The sequence below is a fragment of the Cynocephalus volans genome, chromosome 3, assembly GCF_027409185.1.
Source record: "Cynocephalus volans isolate mCynVol1 chromosome 3, mCynVol1.pri, whole genome shotgun sequence".
NCBI classification, from domain to species: Eukaryota; Metazoa; Chordata; class Mammalia; order Dermoptera; family Cynocephalidae; genus Cynocephalus; species Cynocephalus volans.
The window spans coordinates 161,106,805-161,132,820 of record NC_084462.1 but is presented as its reverse complement, the minus strand read 5'-3'; the positions used below and the strand labels follow the sequence as shown (position 1 = coordinate 161,132,820).

At 35.1% G+C, this 26,016-nt stretch overlaps 1 protein-coding gene across 1 annotated transcript in view; it reads left to right on the top strand.

The window, feature by feature from the left end:
- The window catches only part of CEP128 (centrosomal protein 128), a 347,268-nt gene that overhangs the window by 146,369 nt on the left and 174,883 nt on the right, over positions 1 to 26,016 (top strand). The window contains exon 17 of the mRNA XM_063091601.1: positions 4,719 to 4,911. Coding sequence (XP_062947671.1) covers positions 4,719 to 4,911 — 193 coding nt within the window. The remainder of the gene's footprint in view (positions 1 to 4,718; positions 4,912 to 26,016) is intronic.

The following is a 26,016-nucleotide window of genomic DNA, read 5'->3' as shown; positions in this document are numbered from 1 at the left end:
AGACCCAATGTATTTAATTCTTTTTGAGGGATTTAAATAGTTGTATAGTATTTTATCCTTCTGATATAGAAATGAAAATGTTATACTCAGTATCCTGATTCATTTGTTGTAAAATACACTTTAGGCTGTGTAGGATAGAATACATTCAGTTTAATTGGAGAACAGTGTTATATATATTTAAATATGCACTATTATTATGGAAATATTTTTGCTTTCTTGATTATATTCATAACTAAGACATGCAGAGAAAGTGTTACTGAAAAAATTATAATTATATTTTTAGGTTGACTTGGTTTTGAATTTTGCAGTCCTGGTTTAATTCTCATTTGGTGGCCTAGCACATTCTAAAAAATTGCCATCCTCTTTCTTTTTATCTGGTTCTTACACAAACATTTTCTTTCAAAATTGTTTTTAGAGTTATGGCACAGGAAGCATAGCAGTTAAAGCAGAAAAATTAGTCCTAAAAGTATTGCTCACTTTCTAAGCTGTCATCTTCTTATTCAGATTTTCTGTTTTCCTTAATTTTTAGCTTTGAGTGATTCCATAGTGTCTTTAACAATCATGTGCTGCATAACAAAGTTTCGGTCAATGACGGACAGCATTTACGATGCTGGTCACAGCAGTAGGCTGTACATTTGGCTAGGTGTGTAGTAGGCTATTCCATCTAGGTCTGTGTAAGTATACTATGATGATCACAAAAGGATGAAATTGCCTAATGATACATTTTGCAGAATGTATCCCTGTTGTTAAGCATGACTATATACTATTACGTTAAATCTTAGTAGAGAATTCTCACAGATTAAAAAGATCATCATGATAGTTTTACTAGATACATAAGAATATTCCCACCAAACTGCAAGTTGTTTGACAATGAAATAAAGGCTTCATAGGAATAAACTGAAGCCACGGATCACATTGTGTTAGTCTGTTCAGACTGTCATAACAAAATACCTTACACTGGGTGTCTTAAACATAAGACATTTTTCACAGTTTTGGAGGCTGGAGGCCCGTGGTCAAGGTGCCAGGTTTGGTTTCTGGTGAGACTCCTCTTCCTGCCTCATAGATGGCCACCTTCTCTTTGTGCTCACTTGGCCTTTCTTTTGTGCATGCTGGAAGAGAAAGGAAGTTCTGGTATCTCTTCCTCTTCTTATAAGGATACCAGCCTATCAGATTAGACCTTACCAATATGAGCTCATTTAACCTTAACTGTCTCCCTTAAAGCCCTATCTCCAAATACAGTCACATTTGGGTTTAGGGCTTTGACATATGAAGTTTGAGGGGACACAATTCAATCCATAACACATATCAAACCAGATTAGTTCTTCATTTCAGGGAATTTTTGTTTGTTTTGTTTTGTTTTTACCAGAACCAATAGGATTATTGTTAGATCAAAACAGATTTGTTATTTCTCCGTTACCACCTCTTAGCTATAGTAGTGACCATAGGTAATGACCGTCGGTCAAAGATTGGCATGGAGTAGGTAGGAGTATTGAGGAAAGTGAAAAGTGAAGTTATCTTCTAAATTTGCAGTTAAATCTCTGGGTAAGAACAGATTAAACTGAAGGACTGAAACCAGTGATCCCTAAGGACCAATTTTTGTTTGGACCATATGGGTTGTAAAAAAATTGAATTGCTAACCAACATTTAAAAAAATGAACAATGGTGTCATTACAATATGGAATTTGTTTTCCTTTTGAGATGTTAGAAGATCTGATAAAACTAGGGGTTTCATCCTCACATGGTAGAAAACATATGGAGCTGAGGAGAACCGTGGACCCGAGCACGTTCGAAGGGGCACCTGCACTGGAGTTTGACGTAGTCCCCACCGTTCTTTATTGATTCCCAACATGAGGAAGAGCATTACTTCCATTTTATTATGATGCTTGCACTGTTAGTTTTCTTAAAGTAGATTTAGAGAAAGGGATATATTTCTTGTGTCCATGTGCAAAATGGTAAAAGGTGAAACAATAGCCTGAATGAGTGGCACATTTCAAGAAAAACGAAACTTTCTATCCACTTCTTTTATTTATTTATTTTTTGTCTTTTTCGTGACCGGCACTCAGCCAGTGAGTGCACCGGCCATTCCTATATGGGATCCGAACCCGCGGTGGGAGCGTTGCTGTGCTCCCAGCGCCACACTCTCACGAGTGCGCCACGGGCTCGGCCCTCTCTCCACTTCTTTTATCGACATTTCCTGCCTGGCACTTGTGGTTATTTACATTTTACCATCTCTGATGCAAACCAAATTAAATCCTGCCTTATCTAATGGTGACTTTTTACTAGAATGCGAGGTCTTCCTGTTGACAGGAAGTTGAAAACCTGACTTCTCTTTTGCGTTTCTCTCAAGGTCTCTTGTCTGTGGTTTACTGTTAACCTCATACCTTCTGTCATTCCATATGCAGTTTTTTTTTTAAGTGTCTTCCTTCATGTTTATCTCTTAAATTTCATCCTGTGTATATTTATTTCTTTCGTTTACCAAGGTTGTTTCATTTTATTCTCTGTTAAAAGGTGATAATTATTTCCATCATGCTAATAAATAAATTTAATATCTGACATCTAATCATTTGTGATAATATTAAATAGTAACTGATCTCAGACCAGTCCTTGGAGAACTAATCCGTAACATATTTTCTATTGGCAGTGATTAAATAACTTTGAAAATGTATTTTAGTCTCCAGGTGCTTCGATTTTGAAATGTGAATATGGGGGGTTATAGATTTACTTTTTGCCCAGTTTCCCCAATTTGTAAAACACCATGGTTAATATCTACATCCTTGAAGCTACTTGGTGAAGTAATATATAAGTAGAATGTAAGTAATGTAAGTAATATATAATATATAATATAATATATACATAAGTGATACATAAGTCCCTTCCTCGTGACAGTCTTTGACATTGAGCGTATTCATCTTGTTGCAATGTTTTTTTCCTTTGGGCTCTATCACCTCAGACCTGAGTTTTCCACCTACCTTTCTAGCCGTTTCTTCTCGGCTTTATTTTCAGGCTCGTCTTCTGTTCATCTCTTCTAAACCCTCTGTTGTCTCTGTAGTCACTCGCAGAGGGCTTTCTCGTCTGTCTATTCCTATGCCTTTAACTCCCTCCATGATGATGGTTCCTTAGTCTGGATCTTTCGTCCAGGTCTCTTGAGCTTTAGACCGTTATGTCCAAGTAGTTGTATATCCACAAGTGGGTTTTCCATAGTTATTTATTTTTTTTAATCAGATTGAGGAAGTTCCCTTCTGTTCCTGGTTTTTTGAGTATGTTTATCATGAAGGTATGTTGAATTTCATCATAGCCTTTTCTGTACCTTTTGATATAATTATGTGGCTTTTGTTCCTAATTCTATTAATATGGTATATTATTATATTATTGATTTTCATATCTTGAGCCAATCTTGTGTTCCTGGAATAAATCCCACTTGGTCATGATATAAAAACCTTTTTATGTGTTGCTGGTTTCTATTTGCTAGTATTTCATTGAGGATTTAAATAAAACTATATTCATAATCATAATCATAATCACAACCTTATTATAAGCAGTCTGGGGAAATGGCAGTTGAAGCCCAAGTATTCTCTGCCTGCTGTACTTGGGGTAGAGTGACCAACACATTTCCTTCATCCAACACATTCACATAAGTGTTTTACTCAGTGGGTTGCCTTCTAATATTGTTATATCGTTTTCCCGTAATTTGACTAATGATGGTTTTTGTTCTGTGTCACAGAGGCACTGTCTGCTAGTTAGTCCTTCTGACCAAAGGGGCCGTGCCTCTTCCATCATGCTGGGATGTTTGGAAGCTAATGTATGTGCGGAGCCCCCAGTCTAAGGGGGGTCATAAACCACTACCACTTCATCATAGGCTGAACCATTTTGTCACAGCCCTTTTTAATATATCATGACCTGAGAATCTCCTGGACTTCTGGAGGCCTAGAACTTTCTTAATAGCCTAATTTTCCCTTCTTGTCCACAGCTTCCCTCATTTTGCTCCTTATTTGAGTAAGGACTGTTTAGATTGTTTAAAACTAACTGGGGATTGGAGGATAGTCTTGTTTGGAGAAGTCCTGAGACCTGACTATTGTATTTCTAGTTTAAATATTAAAGGTGAGGCTAGAGTCTATGAAAAAGAGTTGTCTGGATTAATTTTCCTAGTCTTTTAACTGCAGCCAAATGTTGGCTTTATCTCCCCCAGCCCATAGAGAATCTCTGCCTCTACATGATTAATTAGAGACGTGATTACATATGTGCATTTTTAGGAGTCATAACTAGGAATTTTATCTTTTTTTAAATCTCTGAAATAATACTCCCTTTTATAATAGGTCTGTAGTTCTACTCTGGTTTGTTTTTTATTTCAAATGCCTGTACTAGACTGCCTTATATATCAAATCAGGGGACTACCTTTATTACAATGGGAAATTTAATAGGCCAAACTTTTCTGAGATACTGCCTTTCTGAAGGTGATAGAATGTACCAAATATTTTTTAAAAATTTAGTAGTATTGTGGCATAATTTCTGAAACAACTTTTAACTGACATAAAGGATTATGCAAATTAAAAGTGGGTGTTCTTAAAATTTTGCTTAAATTTGATGGTTATTATCTGTATTTGTTCAGATTATCATAATGTTACTTTATTTTTTCCTCATGTTTTGAGATGCTACTGTTTTCTTGATTATTGTTTTGTTTTTGTTATTTAATTCGATATAAATGTCACTTTTTTTTTTAGACTAAACTTCAGTGGCTCTGTGAGGAACTGAAAGAGAGAGAGAACAAAGAGAAAAATCTGCGACACCAGCTGATGCTCTGCAGAGGACAACTCAGGGATCTGACCGAAAACAAGCAATCTGAGCTCCAGGATCTCTTTGAACAGATAGAAAGGCAGGAGAAGCTTCTGGAAGAAATACATCAGGAGAAGAGAGGTGTGCTAAATGCTCTTATTCTTATTTATTTATTTTATTTATATTCATGGAATCCTAGGATTAGGAAAAACCCTACTTTTACTGCTTCCAATTTGGACTGTTTCCAAATCTGTCTTTTTATCCTCGTCTCTTGTCTCATCTTTCTTCATTTCTGAGACTAGAAGAGAAAACCACTCTGCCCTGAAAAATCTTTCCTTCAGCCACAGTGTTCCTCCTGTGTACATAGTACTCATATCCACTGGCTGTTTGAAGGTATTAATTTTGTTCTTTTCTCCTGGTAAAATGTCAAAGTTTACGTTTACTTCCATAAAATATCCAGTAATTTATTCAATACGTATTTATTTTGTGCCTGTTTTGTGTTTGGCATTCTTCTGGGTGCAGACAATTCATCAAAGAATAAAGAAGAAAAAAAGCCCCTGCCCTTATTTAGCTCTCATTATGTTGGGTGGGGTGACATAATAAATATAATAAATAGGTTAACTATATGTTAGAAGGTTGTAAGCACAGTGGTGAAAATAGGGAAGTAAGGAAGGGGAGTTTGGGAGAACAGGGGGCAAAGTTTAATATGCAGCTAGTACTAACTTTAAATGATGGACAAGAGACTTGGAAAACTACTTTTCCATTCTCTTATACTTGGGATACATCATCATGGGAAGAAGACAAACAGCAATTATGGATGAAGGATCTTCAAAAAGTTCATGAAAAGATTCATATTATCTTTAATTTTATTTTTTCACAACTTTTTGGAGTACCATCATATAGGAATCCTATGTGTATCTTAGGTTGTGTTGGTCCAATGTCATTGTTTTATTGGTGAACTTTATTAATTTAAGACCTGAAAGAGGCTTAATATAGTGTCCCACTAAGGAAATCTAAACATTAACATATGGTAATCCTTTTAAAAATAAATCTTCTGGTTTTCATTTTCACATGTACCACTTTGAAATTGTTTTTTACTATGCTGCAGTGATTCTCAATTTTTGTGGTATCAGGACTGCTTTACATTCTTAAAATTTTTTTGAGGACACAGTTTTTATTAATGTGTGTTGTGTATATCAATATTTATCATATTAAAAATTGAAATAGAATTTAAAATATTTATTTAAAATAATAATTATGAATCCATTACATGTTAACATAAAAATTAATGAAAATTAAATATTTTCTAAGACAAAAAAATAGATGAGTGGCATTGTTTTGCATTTTTGAAAGTCTTTTTAATTGCTGGCTTAAAAGAAGACAAGCTGAATTTTCATTTTTGCTTCTGCATGTAATCTGTTGTTATAATACATGTCATGTAATCTCTGGAGAAATGGTACTTTACATTCATGAGAAAGAGCATTAAAAGGCAGATAATATTTTAGTATTATAATTGAGGGGTCTTGAACTGTCCCTAGACTGCACTTTGAGAACTGCTACTTATACTACAATTGGAAAATGTAAACTGTGCCATTAGTAAATGTCAGAGGATCTTCTTGTATTTTTCTTTTTTTTAATGACAGTACAGTAGTGCCTAATTATGGAATTTATAGATAAAATGCTATATGGTTTCTGTACATGTTGTGGACTACTCACTAATTAACATTAGGTTACAACTCAGTTTTATTTTTAGTAAATGTTGATAATATTGTCACCCTGTAAATAATTTCTTTGTAGAAGTATTGATGTAATGGTGTATTATAAATACAGGAAACTATCAGTGGGGAGAAATCCAAAAGAACCAAATATTTGTGCACTTAGATATTTATATTAAAACACTCAACTTTTTCATAAAAGCTTCCAGAGGTAAGGCTATAAAGTTCATTAGCTCTCAATGTGATTGCTTTTATTTCTACTTTTAGAATTTAGTAGTTTTTTTACTTGCTTGTATCTATAGAGCATTTTAATTCCTTTTGAATTTTAGAATCAGCCTGTCAGTTATTTAGAAAGAATGCACTGGTGTTTTGCTATGATTGTGTGAAATGTATAGATTAATTTGAGGTTAGTGGGCATATTGATTTTAAGTCTTCCAATTCATGAATATGGAATAACTTCATTTATTTAGGTCATCTTTAACTTTTCTCATGAATGTTTTGTAGTTTTCAGCAAACAGGTCTTGTACATGTTTTTCAAATTTATTCATTTTTATGTTTTATAATGCTGTAATTAATGGCATTTTAAAATTTCAAATTTCAACATTCAATTCTAATATATGTAAATATAATTGATTTTTTTTGTATATTAACATTGCATTTGCAACATTGCTAAGCTCGTTTATTAGTTCTAGTAGCTTTTTGTTGTTGTTGTTGATTCCTTAGCACTTAGTGTTTTCCTCTCACATGATTGTATTATCTGAAAATAAAGACAGTTTTGCTTTTTCCTTTTTTATTTACCTTTTTTCTTGCCATGTTCTACTGATTTTTTTTAATTTTTTAAAATTTTTTAAATTTTTTTAATTTTTAATTTTTAATTTTTAATTTTTAATTTTTTTTTAATTTTATTATGTCGATATACATTGTAGCTGATTATTGCTCCCCATCACCAAAACCTCCCTCCCTTCTCCCTCCCCCCCTCCCCCCCAACAATGTCCTTTCTGTTTGTTGTATCAACTTCAAATAATTGTGGTTGTTATATCTTCTCCCCCCCCCCCCCCCCCGGTTTGTGTGTGTGTGTGTGTGTATGTGTGTGTGTGAATTTATATATTAATTTTTAGCTCCCTCCAATAAGTGAGAACATGTGGTATTTCTCTTTCTGTGCCTGACTTGTTTCACTTAATATAATTCTCTCAAGGTCCATCCATGTTGTTGCAAATGGCAGTATTTCATTCGTTTTTATAGCTGAGTAGTATTCCATTGTGTAGATGTACCACATTTTCCGTATCCACTCATCTGATGATGGGCATTTGGGCTGGTTCCAACTCTTGGCTATTGTAAAGAGTGCTGCGATGAACATTGGGGAACAGGTATACCTTCGACTTGATGATTTCCATTCCTCTGGGTATATTCCCAACAGTGGGATGGCTGGGTCGTATGGTCATGTTCTACTGATTAAACTAACCTTACATTCCTGGGATAAACCTCACTTTGTCATAATGTATTTTCTTATTTACATATAGCTATATTTGATTTATTAAGTTTGCTAAGAATCTTTGCATCTATGTTCGTGAGAAAAGTTGTTCTGTAGCTTTTTATATTGTAATGTCTTTATTTGGTTTAAATGTTAGTGTAACAATGACCTCATAAAATAAACTGAACTATCTTTTTTCCCTTTTAGTTTTAGGGAGCATTTGTGTAAAGTTTTTATTATTTCTTTTGAAATGTATGCTAGAATTTATCAATGCAGCCACTTGTGCAAACTTTAGTTTTTAATTTCAAACTCAAATTCTTTAAGAGATTATAGGGCTATTCAGAATTTCTATTTCTTTTGAACCCAGTTTTTTTAATGTGTGTCTTTTAAGGTATTTGTCAATTTCATCTAAGTTGTTGAATTTATTGGTATAAATTTTTTTAATACACTCTTTTAAATCCTTTCAATTTTTGTGAGATCTGTGTTGATGCATCCTATTATACTCCTGATATTGGTAATTTGTTTTTTCTTTTTTGTTCTTTATAAGTCTTGTCACGGGTTTTATTAATTTTATTAATATTTTAAAAGAAACAACTTTTGGATTTTTAATTTTTTCTGTTTGTCTTTTGTATTTTATCAATCTCTGCTGTTTTTTAATTTCCTATTTTCTACTTACTTTGTGTGTCATTTGCTGTTTTTCTTTCTCCCTAAGTTGGAATATTATTTTAATACCTTTCTTTCTTAATATAGGCATTTAAAGTTACAAATTTCCATGTTAGTAATACTTTAGGTACATCCCACACCTAAAGTAGTACTAAGTAATACCACCTAAAGTATTACTAAGTAATGCTTTGAGTATTTATTACTTAGTAATACTTAAAGTATTACTAAGTATTTTGCTGTGTTGTGTTTTGATTATCATTCACATCATAGTTTGAATTAGAAAATGTTTTCCTTGTGATTTGTTCTGTCATACAAGGAATTTTTAGAAGTGTTCTCAGTTTCCCAGTATGTGGAGAGTTTTCTAAATATTTTATTATTATTAGTTTCTAACCTAATACCTTGTAGTCATAGAATGCACACTCCACGATTTTGCTTTTTTGCATGTGTGAAATTTATTGAGACTTATTTTAAAGCCCCAAATCTGGTCTACCTTGGTGTATTTTTTATGTGCATTTGAAAAATAAGCTATGTTCTGCATTTACTGTGAAATGCTCTATAATAGTGACAGGCCAAATCATTTCATGATATTCTACTGTTTTAATATTCTGGTTTCTATGTCCCTATTGATTTTTTTTTGTTTATTTCTGTTAACAACTGAGAGAAGATTGTTAAACTATTCAACTATCTCTGTGAATATCTCTTTTTTTCCCCTGGTGTTTAAAACAAAATTTTAAAAAAATTTATTAATATATTATATTTTTTACAGTCTATGATGTTGGGAAGCACTTGGGGGGAGGGGAGAGGAGAAGAGGGAAGGAAATAGGGTGGAAGAAGGAGGAAGGAGGAAGGGCGGGGTTGAGGCCTGTGGCACGCCCCTCATTCTTATAAGGGAGACCAGGGGGCTTCCAGTGGTGGCTTGGTCATTGCTAGGTTGGGTGCAGATGTCAAGGGGGTGTGGCTGAAGCTCTTGCCCCTCACTGTCCCAGCTCAGGAGCCTGGAGTGCTTCCTGTCGTGGCTTGGTAGTCATCACTGGGCTGGTTGCAGATTTCCGGGAACATGGCAGAGGCCCCCAGCCCTGCCCACTCCCTGGCTTGGTAGCTCAGGGGACTTCCGCTCCTTCTAGGTTTTATAGGTGTTCTTTGGTGATGTGAGACCTTTACTAGTTAATATCAAGCTTTGTCTCTGGTCTGTGGGTATTTTGTCTTTTTTTCAGTTCTGTGTTGGAATATTTGCTGTTCCTACCACTTAAACTCTGCACTGGAACTAATTTGTCATCCTTTGCTTACTTCTAAAATGGGGGAACTTCCTGTGAGGACAAGTACTTGAGCTCTGTGGTTGAGCTAAATTGCTATTTTGCTGCTGATTCCCTGGGGAAGGCTTTTTGTAAAAAGCAGCTCAGGATTTAATGGTTGACTTCGTAGGTACTTCCAGAACTCGTGAGATCTTGTACACCTGGTTGTGTAGAAACTCTGGTCTGGGCCCGAGTCTTTTCATCAAACTGCACCCCCTGCAGTTCTGTATTCCTTAACTGTATCCACTGAGTGGTCCTGCACTGACTGGGGGGCAAATCAGCTGTCCATGATGTGCCCCAGTGTTCTCCTGGTGGGCCTGTCTCCCCCACCGCCTGTGGTCCAAATACTTCCCATAGGGCAGCCATGTGCCAGTCCCTTGCAATGACTCACTGGTTTCTAAGTGGTGCCTTCTTTCAGTCGTTGTGGCTCCTTGCTCCTGTGTGAGTCCACGGGAACCCTAGTAGTGGTCTTGCTGGCCTGGGGGCCACCAAGGCCCTCTTCTGCCCTGCCGCCTCTAAGCAAATTCATTCTAAGGGCACAGCTGCGGCTTTTGCCAGCTCCTGCTCCATGTGCTCACCAGGGCCAACCTTGAAATGGCCGGGGCTTGAAATGGTCAGAGTGGGTCTTTCTTTCTCTCATTGTGTCTTTTCCTTCCTTCATGCACTCTGTAGGTCTCTCCTCCTCTTCCCCTGAGCTCTAGAGGCCTCAGCTTGGCTATTGTTGCTTTTTAATGGTTGTAAATTCATTGATTTGTGGGAGAGAGTGACACTGGGGACCATCTATTCTGCCATCTTGACTGGAAGCCCCCCCGCCCCCCCCAATTTTGCTTCATGTATTTTGTAACTCTTTTATTAGATTCTGTCTTAATGTTGATTGCAGGAATACTTCCAGTTAGGGGCCTATCGTCATAGTCTCTGTAAAAGGAAAAGAAGGACTGAAGAAAAACATTGGTAGCTGAATTGGAGAACAGCTAACGTAACAGAAACGTCCTATTTGCTGGAATTGATGTCATTCTCAGAACTAATATTTTTAGTTTGATTTAACGTCATATTAAGTGACATGTGCCCTGTTAACTTTGGCCAAGGGACAAGGAGTTTCTATTGGTGAGTGCTGCTAGATTTTTAGATCTGAGTTGTTTTATGCTTTCTGGTCTATTCTGCACCAGTAGGTTTGGGCTGGAGTATTCCGAAAGGAAAGGAAATGCATATGGGATTAATTTCATGGACCTCCTAGAAGTTTAGTAATTACTGACTGAGAAATTCTTCATTGTTATAAGTGGCATCGAAAACAAGAGTAAAGAAATGTAAACTGAAGTTGGGAGGATTTAGGTTTGATAGGCTTACTGAAAACTAAAATTTATGTGGAAGTTTCAGGGGTTCATTTTTTTCAGTGTTCTTCAGAAGGAGGGACATCTGTGTAGTATAGTTGCATTATTACTGTATGCAGCGCTAATGAATATGAAGAAAAATGGAAGGCGATTCTTATTTTTTCCTTAAATTGAAATTGTGACTCTTACTTAAATAAGAGACTGATCTTGCTTTCCAGGCACTGTGTGGTTGTAGCTGTGTTTATTTAGTGTACATAATTTTTCTTCCTGGAATAATGGGAAGTTGACATGGTCTCTGAAATTCTTTTACCTTAAAGATGAAATTCAAACTTCTTAACCTACTCCCAGTTTTGGGTAGCTATTATACTCGTTTGGCTTTGTCAGATTAGATCAGATCTTAACCAATTCCCCACTGCCCTGATAGTATAAGTACAGTGTTTAAAAAAACAGTAATTCCCCACAGCATGCACTGTACCAAGGCTTACTGAGTCAGCCCTTCACTGTCATATATCATTTTTTGGAAATATACATCTGAGGGCAAAATAAGCCTTTGTGAAGGCTTCTTTGTTAGGAAGTTATCTTTTCTGAATAGCTATAAAAGGGAAGGTACTAATGGAATGCAGAAGAAAGGAAATAGTTTTACAGCCACTTCAGAAAGTAATACCTTTGCAACAGAGGACTAATTGCTCACATTGATTGTTTGGTTAACCCCTTGTTTCTTGGCCAAGAACTAGGCAGTGGAGGAAATATACATCATCTCCCTACATTTTTTTTTTTCCCAGTTTGTCAGTTTTAAGCTTACCTGAGCATTTAGAGGCCTGTCCTGGCCCAGAAATATCTTATTTCTTGCCTCAATGAATTTTGGGCAGACACACTATTGAGAAATGTGTTTAGTTGTACATCTACCAGAATGGAGGTTTTATGAAATTGGTGATTTTTTAAATGCTTTTTTCAGTGCTATATCCTCAGTGCCTAGAAAGAACCTGATATATGGTAATCATGCCAAACATTTGTTGAATAAGTGAATGAATGAGTGAAAAAATAAAAGAATGCTAAAGGGACACAATTAATAGTGAAGCCATGATATTAATATTTAGTGAAAAAAATCAGTTTAAAAAGGGAACATAATTTCTCCCCAAATTTTAGATTTAGAAAGAGATGATATCTTGTCGTTGGCCCAAATTTCTTTCTCTCCCTTTTTGAAATTTACTGGGATATTTACAAAACTGTGTTTAACTAGAAGACAAATCAACAAATATTTGGCAGAAGTTGATTAATTTACCTTTTCTTTATGACACTCTGGGATTGAGTAACAATATTTGTTTTTCTAATACGTCAGTTATATATTGCATTTTACACTAGCAGTATTTAAACAATTTACATTTTTATTCGTTTTATGAAAGTATTCTCTAAGAGCTTCCTAATTTATTTAGGGACTCTATAGCATTGTTAGTAATAATTCTATTTCCTTTTTATACAGTTATTTGAATGAACTCCCTAGTATAACATGTTAAAAAAAAATACCTACATCTTAAAAAAGCAAAGAATATTAAAACTATATGGATGTCTAAAATAGTCTCAGTCCTTACGAGTACAATGAATATACCTTTCAGGGTAATATTTTCTGTGTGTTATTGATTGTAGTGGATTGAATTATGTCCCCCCAAAACTCAATGAAGCTTAAATTGTATCCCCCAAGTTTTATGTGTTAGAAACTTAGCCCCCACTGTGACTGTTAAGAGGGTGGGAAATCTTATTATGGTAAATTGAAAGGTGGAGCCTTAAAGAGGGGATTGGATTGTAGGACTGCACAGTGGTGAATGGATTAAAAATAGTGGTCAGGGATGTGGTTCTGAGGGCTTTAATAAAAGAGGAGAGTGTCTCTCTCTGCTCTATCTGCTTCCACCATCTTGCAATGTGAGACCTCTGGGTCACTGTTGCTACCACCAGGTGGACTTTGGACTTTCCAGCCTCAGAAACTAAGCAATAAATTTTGTTTTTCTTTATAAATGGCCCAGGTATTTTCAGGTATAAGCATCGTAAATGGACTAAGACACTGATTATAGAAAAGCTTGAGTATGATTGTACATGTTGAGTAGATGAAGCCACAAATAGGAGAGATTGAGCAGGTAAAAGAAAGTTTAATGGGTAGAGCAGGATCTTAGGAGATATGAGTGGATGGGGTCAAAAGTAAAGGTAGAGAAATGAGTCTTGGAAAAAACAAGTGCGAAGGAGTTAGGGATTTCTTCTACCAACATCCTTTTAGCACTTTGGCAGATTCACTTAAAATAATTTGTGTAGTAGTTTAGTTTCCTTATTTTGTCTGTTAGTTTCTCAACATCTGTGATTGGATCTGATTGATCTTTGCTTTGTATGTGCTCAAAGAAAGGATGAGCATTTTGGAGAAAAAGATAGAAGGAATGAAAGGTCTTCACTGGATTTGCCATTAAGACATTGGAATGACTTGTTTTGGTAGAGGTCTTGGGAATTTCAAGCCGGATTGTAGAATATTTTTCATGGCTATTTATTTTGCTGCCTGATCCCAAAGGATAATACTATTCATCCAAGCCATAGAAACAACTTAGTGATGAATTTAACATAATATACACTCATTCTAGCCTATATACATGGCTATGAGGATGAGTTAATTCGCTATAGAATAGAGATATGACTCAGTTTTTTTTTTCCCCTCTAATATTTAAAAATTGCTGTGCTCTTCAAGGCATTGATTCTAAAAAATACTCTGCACTTCCAAAGATTCATGTTTACCTCTTTTATTTCTGTCAACCAATGATGATCTTAACTTTTTTTTAGGATTTTTTTCCTTTGGTTTCAGTGTTCCCAATGTTTTGGGAAAATCTTTTCAGCTGATTTCTCTGTTTCGTCTTGCTCTTCCTCTGAATCTCTGAGCTACTTCTGCAGTTGAATTAGTTATTCTTCAAATTATTTCAAACAGTTTTTCAGATTTGTGTTATTGAAAGAATAATTTGTAATCGTGACACTTATAGAAGTATTAATCATCATCTTTTAGTCCAAAATCAAGGAGAAGCAATTTTTTCTATTCCATTTTGGAGTGTAATTTTTAAACATTCTGAAATAACTTAGTGGATGATTTCTAAGTGTAATATCATTTACTTATTTGGATTCTGGTTAACTTAAAAAATCTATTTAGCATCTTATTTTTACATTGTCACCAGCCCAGAAGTTCAGAAATTCATTGACGTTGATTACTAGAGATAATGAAGGATTATTTTATTTTAATTGATCAATTGTGAATAGTTTAAACTTCTCAAACTGTTATTTAATGAAATTATCCCTTCCTTGTTTTGTTTTCATGCTTTCTTTATAATTTCTTTTAAAGACCAATTGAAAACAACAGTTTTTAAAGAAAATTATGCCCACTATTAGAGTCAAGTCATAATTTTTAAAAATTATGTTTTAATCTTAGTCTGTTTTTGCTTATATATATTTTATTACAGTACTTTTGTCTACTGGACTGGTCTTCACCCATCTGCCTGCTAGAGCCCAAGAGAGCTGACTTTCCCAGGCAGGCTCACAGTGGTGGGGGTTTTCAAGGTTATACCACTCTGTGAGTTTGAGCTATCTTTTTTTCTGTCCATTTCTCTGATGTTTAATAAAGCGTTTAGTAAGGGTGACATCTTACAGAAATAACCTTGAAAATGCTCAAATTGATACAAAAAAGTAAATCATTTGCAAGCTTTGGTTTTGTATTTTTGATAATACATTACTTACAACACACCCAGAATTGACCTCCACCTAACAGTGTTTCATTGGGAAAATCACGCATGTGCACACACTCACATACACAGTGCTGTTCTAATCAGTTCTGCCAGATGCATCTTCATTAACACAGCTTTGATCCCATGAATCCCCAGCTCAGAAACCTTAAGTAGTTTTCCCACTGCTGAACAAATAAAGCTCAAACTATTTCAAGAGCCCCACCATTTTTTCCCCTCTCTTCCTGTGTATACTCTACCCTTTTAAAAAGTTACCCTTGCTAGGGCCGGCCCCGTGGCTCGCTCGGGAGAGTGCGGCACAGTGCCAAGGCCGCGTGTTCGGATCCTATATGCGGATGGCTGGTGCGCTCACTGGCTGAGCATGGTGCGGACGACACCAAGCCAAGGGTTGTGATCCCCTTATGGGTCCAAAAAAAAAAAAAAAAAAAAAAAAAAATCACCCTTGCTTGCAGAAATTTTTTGTTTTACTACTCCATTACTGTTAAAACTTTTAGATCTAATTACATGACATTTGATATTTACCGCCTTTTCCTCTGAGTATTTGCATATGTCTTTTTATATTAGGTTTTAATCTCTTGTTTTACAGATTCTTGTTTTCCCCTTGCATCTGGCACCATGGTTTTTGTTTAACAGGAAGTAAACATACTTAATGGATCTTTGTGTGTGTGAGCAGGTAGATGAATGGATAGGTTGATAACGATAGTTCAGGTATAGCCTCCTACCTCTTTTTCCCACTTATTGTACTTTCAACAGAAGCTATACTCCCTTCTCATCTGTACACTAAATACTTAGGTCTGCTCTATCAATCAAAAAGAAAACAAAGGTTAATATTGATTTATTCATATTTCTGCTTCTTCAAGACTCAGGAGCAAATACGAAGTACTGTCTGACAACTTCGAATTGTCCCACCAGACTATTCTGATAATGTCCTTTATTAGTTTAGCTATTTTCTCTGTATCTTTTAAAACTAGGATACTTGGCCATAAGAGAATCCTTGTCCTATTTATCTTTCGAGAGTGAAGCCCTTCAAGTTCTCCCTAATAGTATTTGGACAGATTTTTGATATACATGTTTTCCTTTCTAGATCAGATAAATAGTTTATGATATCAACAATGAGAGATTACAGATTTGCTTTTTTTCCTATTGAGACTATTGACCTTAGACTCTAGGTTTTTAAAAGTCATTTCTTAATCATGTCACTCTTTGAAGAGGTTTTTAATCACAGTGCTAGGCAGGTGATGTTAGATCCTTAGGTTCAACAGGTCACCCTCATTTTCCTTGAGATGGCCATTAGGGAAATGAGGGAACCTAATAGTCTCAAGGGCTTGGTAATGTGCAGGTTTTTATATGTCTTATCTCATTTCATCCTTAAAGCAACCTCGTGAGATTATGAATTCCATTTTCTAGTTGAAGCAGCTAAGATTAGGAGGCAAGTGTAGGCAGGTTATTTCTCCAAAACTGGACAGTGAGTTACAGATGGGAGAGGACTTTGTGAAACTCAAGCTTATGTTCACACTCTCATATACCATGACAGAATGTCCAGCAGTACTCTGTCAACTTCAATAAGCCTTGCAAACTGGAACCAACCTGTCTTTTCTTACTTTGTTGGGATGTATTCCTTGAAATTGTAAAGAGATCAAGTTTTTGTTAAGAATGTGAGAAAGAAAATGGTGCTGTCAAATTCTCAGAGCCTCTTTGGCTATCATAATGACTAAAACACTTGAAATGCTTATCCAGAGAAAAGTGGTTAGTTTTACTGTTAGATATTAACTTCTCTGTTGTGATAGCTGTAATATTTCTAAGATTTTCTATTACTATACTATCATGATAGTATGTGATAGCCTGTAATTTCTTGAATAGTTCACAGGAGCATCAAGCCTCAAGACTCAATTAATGAAGCTAATTTTACTGTTTTGAGATACAACCTTTCTCTCCCATAAACAGGAAACTAAGATCAAACCTTTTCTTATGTGTGCCTCCACCATGAAAATAACTACTTGCTAATCTATCACCCAAGACCACAATTTTCTATTGTGTTTTAAAATTCAGTGATTAAAGGACACTATAGTTTTCAGGACTACCAATTAGTTTTCTTAGCCATCCACATAAACCCCATGGTACAATATTTCCAGTAACTGCTTTGTCTGACGAACATACTTTTTTTTTTTTTTTTAATGAGAAATTTGGCTCCTGCAAAGCTTTCAGTGTTCACTGGGATAAGAACAGGTGTATAAACAATTTGTGATCCACAAATTTTTCCTTCTTCCTTAAAACACTCATATCTCCCACTAGAACCTCAGCTGGGTTTGGCAATGTTACAGCAGTTGCCTTCAGGTTAACATTTCTACCTTCTTCCATTTTGAGTATAGAATGACCTAACGTACCTTGATAAAGAAGCGTTCTCATCTTGAGAAAAGAGATATAAACTACAGCTGGGAGGATTTAGCTAAGATGTAAGAAAACTTTGGAACTGTGAGGTTTCTAGAAACTAAATTGCCTATGGCAGTTTGAAGGATTTCTGTCTTTGAAGATATTTATTTAGAAGGGGAGACATCTGTATAGTATGATTTGGTTGCAATGAAATGCTAGTGATTGTGAACAAATATAGAAGTTAATTTTTTTTTCTTAAACTGATATTGTGAACTCTTATTTAAGTAAGGGACTGATCTTGCTTTTCGGGCACTCTGTGACTATGGCTATTTAATGTGTATACTCCAAAGAGGTATATATCTAAGTAACACAGTTTCTTCTTCTATATCAGTGAGGCCTCTGTTGGATACTCTTTAATGTTTGTGTCTTTGCTCATACTGAGGTTAGCCTGATAGTGCAAGGAAGAGAAAATGGCTGCTGTGCGTAATATGTCTTCTGAGATACTCCCTAAACACACCAATCATCATACTATTTCACTAAATATATTTATCATAAGGTGTTAGGGGAGGAAAGGAGAGGCAAACACAATTTCAATGAAATATCTGTTTCTAAGCAAACATTCTTCATGTAAAAGTTGTTCCTAAAATATAAACTGTATAGGAGGAATGAAAGGAGCCTTTTCTTTAAAACAAAACAAAACAAAACAACCCCCCCCAAAAAAAAATCAGCCCATTTAGGGACAGCAGGGGTGGAACCTGCTGTACCCAGTGAAGGGGCAACAAGAAGAGATACTGTATGCTCTCAGTGATAAGTTTATCAGGAAAAACGTGACTAGTGAATATGTTGTTACATTCCAGTTAGAAAATGCAACTCTGGCCTTTAAAATATATTTTCTGGCGAAGGGTTGCTTTAGGATTTGCTCTCTGTACCTGTGATATTTAGAATGAACTGGGATGAATGAGTACCTCTATTTCTTCTTAAGGCTTCAGCATGCAAAACTTTTGTATCTATTCATTGATTTTTTTAAAACTTTATTGTAAATTGACCTTTATTCTATCTTAAACTACTATACCCTACTACTTCTTTACAGTTCTCCCCTACCCCAGGTTGAATTGTAACCTTATTTTTGTGTGAGTCTTGTATAAGGTCGGTGTGACACAAGACATAAATGTTGTTTGGCCTTGGGTGCATGTTTCCATGTAAACCAATTTGAACTCCTTCATGATGGTATTGTATTGGTCTTTCAGTCTCCACATCTCCATAACCACGTTCAGGTGACTAAGCATCTTATCACTTTTACAGAGCTCTAGTTCTAGCCAAATGTCTAGTTTATTTGCAATTTTTTTGCAGTCTTTCTTCAGGTCACATTTTCTCCCGGAGTACCTTCAAATGTCCTTCCCTTTCCTTTTTAAGTTTCTAGTTTTCAAATATTTTATTCATCTTTGAGCATCTCAGTTTTAAATTTCAATTTTTAAGTAAAACAAAACAGAGATGTGTAGTCAGTAAACTATGCCCACTTTCTTTTTTACTCCTCCTTAAAATATCTATTTATTTATATTATTATCTGGACAGAAGTATTAAATGAGATTCATGGCTGTATAATGCACATTTGGCTGTACGGCTTACATTTTTCTCCTTAAATTCAGTTTGTGCTAATGAAAGTGCTTGTCTTGCTCAGAAAAGCCATAGGCAAGCCAAAAGTGACTCATTTTCAATGACTACATATTAGTGTCTTTAGAGTGTGTGATGTTCTATTTAATTCCAAATGTGAAAGAGATCTACTCTTTGCTTTTAGGGAATTTAAAGGTCTAATTCTGATGAGATAAGGATTTACACAAAAGTTTACCTATAAAGCTGTGAAAAGGATTATATAAATGTGGGTGCATATTTTACAGAAGGGAAGAGTTGTTGATGGAGTGTCTCTAGTTGGTTCTAGAGTTCTTTTTTATGTAAGTTTGCTGCTTCCAAAGAAGCAACCACTGAAGCAATCTTTTCTTCTGTCTTTTATGACTCTGAAATGCTGTAAATGCCTTGAGGGAACAGAATATGGGAACACTCAAGGTTTTTCTTTGTGCTTTTTGTTAATGGAAGTTTCCCTATTAATAACATTTTATCAGCTCTTATTGCCTTGGGTAAATAAAAATATCATGGTTGTCATGGTAATAGGAGATAGGAGATGTCTGTTTCTAAACTACAAAATAATGAAGAAAGCACCTCTATTTTGGGGGATTTGGAGATTGGGAAGAAAAAGGGGAGACAAGCTAGTTGCCTACAAAAGGGTCTTATAGAGGTTTGTAATTTATTTTTACAAGCAGGACCTCATACTACAACCTCCCTTTTCTTATTCTCAGGAGAAAGACTAGAATAAGTGAATCATTAAAGCATTTACTGGGGAAGAGTCATTTTGGGGAGACTACAGTTTTTTTCAGATCTCATTTACCCCATTTGTAGTTTCTAAAAGATCTGCAGATATAGCTGAAAAATACCAATGTCTGATTAAGTTAATTAATTAGAATTCATACCATTTAAGATTTCCAGATTTTTTCATGCTGCATATTTTCTCCAAAAGGAGATTTTCCTCTCACGTTTTAAATATGTGAATCGCAGTATTCTGTGATCAATGTGAATTTCCTCTTGTACCAAATTTTAGTATGTTATAGTTCTTGGAATCAGAGAACTTTGCCTGTGTATATATTCAATTTTTCACCAATTGTGGGTCATTTCTGCTGGGAATAAGTCAAAACAGAGGGAACTTTTGTTCATGAGTAGATAATAGAGATAAAGGAGGAGTAAATTTTCCACAGTAGAAAGCCTTGGGAAAATAAGAATGAGAGTAAACCTAAACTTAAGTATTGAATTCCAGCAGCCGATAGAGAAAAAACACCTTTGGAGTGTAACAGGGACAGTTGGAGGTAGAATTTAATGAGAATAGACCGCTTGGGTTTTTTTTTTTTTTTTTTTTTCCTTCAGAAACTGACATATATAGTAGGTGCTGAATAAATAGTTGTTGAGTAAAGTTATGAGTGAGTGAACGAAGGAGAAAACAACAAGGGAAGGGAGGCTACTGTACATGATCAGAAAGCATGAACGACATGGGTAGCTATTCTGAAGAAATTAAGCCTCTCATTGTGTTTTTTATTTTGTAACAGTAAAGTAAAAGAAATTTATAAGCATCTTATTGAAATTTCAGTTGAGCACTAGATGGTATATGGAAATCAGTAGTAAGTCTTCACTGTCAATTCCAAATGTGTAAAATGACATTCAAAACCTTTTTTTAGTGTATCTTTATTGTTAATGTGAACATAAACGAATTTAAGTTTTCATAGGTTAATTTTAGATATAGAACTTTCATTTTTCCATAGAGTCTTGAATTTCACAAATAAAAGTTGTCTTCTTTGTTTTTGATTGGATGTCTGTTTTGCAAACTTGTCACCAGTGGTTAGGTAGGGTTAATGATAAACAAATTAATTTACTTAAAATTATTCTAAATTGGCTATTCTTAAAATGCGTGTATGTTGATGAATTGTTAATTATTATTCTATTAGTAAGTATTGAACTGCTTGAGGATTGAGACAATTTTATTCAATTTTTAAGTGTTTTTTGTTATACAATACACCACGAATGGGTAGGTAAATTTAGTAGAGGGAGGAAATTACTCCTCAACTTTGCAAATGTAAAAGTAGACTGTAGGTCCAGTAGTAGCAAATGAACAAAAGTGTTAGTAATAGCAACCCTCTCGAATTGTGAGCACCTGGTTCCTGGGACATAGAGGTTATGAGGAGATAGAACCAAATATTTGAAATTAACAGCGTGCCACAGAACCACTCACAGTACCCAATCTTCATAAAGCTTGCTTGTGTTGTTATATGTCTTGTTAGTTATTCAGTGAAGATAACTGTTTCTATGTTTTAATTGCTGTGTTTCTGCAAGCTAACTTCAACCCCTCTGGGATCTGTATTAGGATGATGGATGATTGTGTTCCATTCTGTGTAAGTTACTCTTTGGTTAAACTTCCCAGAACACTGTGTAAGATTTCAGCAGCAGCTTCCAGTTAGCTCTTCATCTTTTCTCAAGTGACCTGGCAATCTTGCCCTTCTCTGTGAAGTGGGCTTTGTATGGTCTCTCATTGCCTCAGCCAATTAAAACCTTAAAATTAGGCTTTGAGGAACCCGGCTCATGCTTCCAGGAACATAATAGCGCCCCTTTCCATTGAAGGAGATGAGAAGTGTTTAAGTTTGGCCAATGAACAAAGCAAGGATAAAAACAAGTGCTAAAATCATAATTAGCCCTGAATATTTTAATGTAAATAGGGTGTCAGTTTTTGGACACTATTCCACCATTATGCTAGTTTTCCCTCCATAATTTATGGTTGAAAGTTTTTCACTTATAGAGGCAATTAAGTTATGCAGTAAGACATTTTGAAAAGGTCATTACACCCTTATTTTTGAGGCAAATGCTTTGCTACCCTAGATTTAAGCATTTCTGTTGTCTCAAGCCCGAATAAGATTCTAGAATGTAAGTTCTTCAGAGGATTTTTCTTTGATTTGGGCAGGAGAGACGAACATGTTTGACACGGAGGTATGATGTTCTTATGGGTTTCATACATACTTTCAAGTTATCGTTCTCAAATAGTGAATACCATAATTTCTATTTGTGGTATTTTGACGCATTTCGCCTTTATGGATTCTGTCATTTTGTATTGAGTAATGAGTATCTTTTGCTTACCCTGCCATGATTTGGTAATATCCGATGTTATGGTTAAGAGCAATAAAGAGTGATTTCTGTGCTGCTAAATGACAGAATGCTTTTTTTTTCCTTCTTCTTCCTCTTTGCTTATTTGTCAATTGGGAATCAGATAAGAGTGACAAGACTGGTATTCCTGTTTCAGTAACAAAAATATTTGCAAGAGGAAAATTTTAAAAAGAAGCTATTTGTTTGTATATGAACATTCTATTTTATAGCTATTAAATGCTTCAAGTAACTTACTTTTTTCTTTTCTCAGACTCAGAATGGCAAAATATATTATTATTGACATAGACCAACTGTACGTAAATGTGATGTGTATGTGTATGTATCTTACACATCAAAGAACAAAGATGGTTTTGCATAATCTTATACTGATTGCACTCTTGGAATGAGGTCTGAGTATTTGGCGAGTCCCTGGATTCACTCCAGTGTTCAGGAACCAGCGTCAGAAGTAATTACTACATCTATGTTATGTTGTAAGTGGTGATTCTGTCTACAGCATGACATGACACAGGGTGTTTCCCAGTAGTAACACTATGAATAATTTGAACTGGGCATTCTTTGTGGCTCAGAATGCCCCCACACACTGAAGGACATTTGGACTCCAAATACCAATAGCACTACCCATGCTCTGAAACAAGAAAATGACTTCTTATGATTTCTGGTAGAGAAGTACTAGATGTCTTTCTTATAGCACCAAAAACATATTATTGCACTTACTTGTTTTCTTGTTTATATCCTTCCACAAAAGTATAAACCACATGAAATCAGTGAGCTTGACTTAAATATATTGGCATTCCATGACCTGGCACAGTGTGTGACCCATAAGCATTAAATTTAATGTGTTTATTCATGAGACAAAAGGTAATACTAATAAACATTTACCTAATTTTTTAAACTTAGCATTTCCCACAAACAATTATTAAGTAGTATTTTGAAATAATTTAACCAGAGGTTTTAATCATGAACTTTATTTGCCCACTTATTCATTTATTTATGTCCTTACTTATTCTATAACAGATTTGCAAAGAGTGAATTTAAAATGTATATTGTAGAGCAGTGCTGTCCCCCCACCAAAATATATTATGAGACACAAACATGAGCTATATATGTATTTTAAATTGTTACAGCTGCATTAAAAAGGTAAAAAGAGAATATAAAATTAATTTTAGTAATATATTTATGTGACCCATTATATCCTAAATAAGATCACTTTAACATGTAATCAATATGAAAAATTACTGAGGTATTTTACATTCTTTCTTCTTATTGAGTCTTCAAAATCTGACATGTATTTTTTTTTACCTCTATAGCAATCTCAATTCCAACCAGCCACATTTCATACGTTCAGTATGCACACATGGCTCATGGCTAATGTATTGGACAGCATAGCCCTAGAAGAACTTTTGTATTGGCCACTGTTTTTCCTGTTGTTCTTTTGATTAGAGAATCATCTGTAGTAAGATTGCCAGGATTGAGAACTCTTTTGGAGGTCCAAGATGATGAATGTAAACTGAAGCTCATGTACTCTATTATTAATTCTATTTATGGGTAAATATTTTAAATCTAAAAGTTACTTAAAGCATCTTACAATATAGATAATTTATAGCCACAATACCAAAATATAAGGAGGGAAATTAAAGATGTATAGAAATGACTTGTATAGAATCTTTGAATTTTCCAATTTTCTATACTTCTTTTTTTTTAAAGTAGAAATGGCACAATTGTTTATGTACCTGGCTTATTGATAAAGATAACTTGAGCAAATCAGAGGAAGAACATTTTATGGACATACCTTCATACCGAGATTTTCTAAGTGTTGTATAGATTGTGGTGGAGAATTTGGATGATTATTACACTCAAAATTCATTCTTTGGAATGCACAGGCCTTTGTATTAGAGTGTAGAGATTAGTAAATATTTTGATGTGGTCAAGGTTATATTCCATTCACACTCTATTGTCTACATTGCTTAAGTACTTTGTTTCCACATCTAGACCAAGTTGTTTGGGTGCCATTTTGTTGTTGTTTTTTCAAAATTTATCACCATTTAATGAATTTGGAAAGGTTTTTATTGGCTACACAGGAAGTGAATGATATATTTTCTGAGTACCACATGCTGAGCCTTGTGTTAGACACATTACATACTTTCTCAGATAATCCCCCGTTTGAAGTAGACATTTTTATTCCTGATTTATTAATGAGGAGATTAAAACTCAGAGGATAAGTAGCGAGCCTATGGATCCCTGGATAATGAAGAAGAGATTCCTTTGTAGAATGTGGCTTGGCTGGGAGTGCAGAGAATGACGGTATGTCTCCTTATTCACATTAAACTGTGGCCCATTCCTGTCATTCACCACTCAGCAGCTCAAACTAATCATTTTGTAACATAAAGTATACCATCTGACTATGCTACCTCAACCCTTCAATGACCCATGTACTTAGGGAAGAACATCCAAGTTCTTTACCACGATTTGCAACATCCCTTTCAGTTTGGCCTCTACATCCTCTTTGGCTCCATTCATTCCCCTTTCAACTTGAGTGTTAAGTTCTAGACACATTTTATACTGGCTTTATTTTTGTTCCTCTGGCATGCCAAGCCCACTTCTGCTCACAGCTTTCACAACCTGTTGTTTCACCTCCACCTCACACCCCCTGCTCCTCTACTCTTGCACACACCTGGCTTTGGCCTCCGCCTCCTTTAGGTCTCAGGTTGAATATCACTTCCTCAGAGAGATCTTGCTCCATCACCCAGTCTGAGTAGGTCTTTTTCTGTGTTTCTGTTAATACAACCTGTTAATTTACTTTAGAGCACTGTAATTTTATTTGCACATATGCTGATCTATTTATTTATGTATTGTCTGTCTTTCCCATTAAACAGTAAATTCCCTAAGGCAGGTGACCATATCTGTTTCCCTTGCTGTGGTGATTACACAATAAGTATTTGTTGAAAACAGTTATTTGCCTTTTAGTACCTGGATTGTCGTAATTGCATCCTAAAATGTTCTTCCTAACTTCATTTTCTCACTTCTCGGTTTCATCTCCTGATGTTGCCAAATTGTAATGAGTGCTAACTGGGGTGACCTCCCAGTCCTATGTTTATGCTAATGAACCCTGTTTCCTAACCCATATAGTCAGCTATATAACTAGGTCTGACTTGGCCTGGTACTTCACTCCCCTTCACCACAGGTATTGTTTCAAGACCTGTGATCCAGTCAAGGATATTCCAAGTCCTTCCTTGATTGAAAATTTTAAACTTAAAATAGAAGAGAGAAGCTCATTTTACATGTTGGTCATGACATTGAAAGATTATAAACCTTCTCCACCAGAGATCATATTCTATGTCAAGGGGAGAAAACTGTCTGTGATAGCAGAGAAATAAGCCAATGCTCAGAAAAATCAAAGATGTGAAGCAAGCGATAGGTGTCAAGCTGTTATACCCATTTATCCTCATTTATGCCTGGTCCTTTCTTGATCAGATACATTTCACTCCTTTTCGGCTTAAACTAGTTAGACCTGGCTTTTGTTTTCTTGTGCTAAATTAAAAAAATACTTCCCTATATCACTGCAAGATGATATTAAACTAAGTTTGAGTTTGCAGATGGTGGTTCCATGTTTTCTGCTGCTAAGTGTTCTGTGTTTAGAATTCTGTTATCCCTTCAGTTTCTAAAAGCTTTAAGAGGTAAAAATATCTATATGTGGTATCATATGTAATACAAAATGGTTGTATACTTGGGCACTATCAGATTTTATTGCTAAAATTATTATCTTTTTGTGCCGTATAAATCTTGGTTCCATCATTGAAACTAGTTGTTTAAATTTTTTTTGTCAGCATTTTTTTCATAGGGTTTAGAAGCAAATATTATGCAACTTTACTTTTGTTGAAAAGATGAAAGTGATAGAAG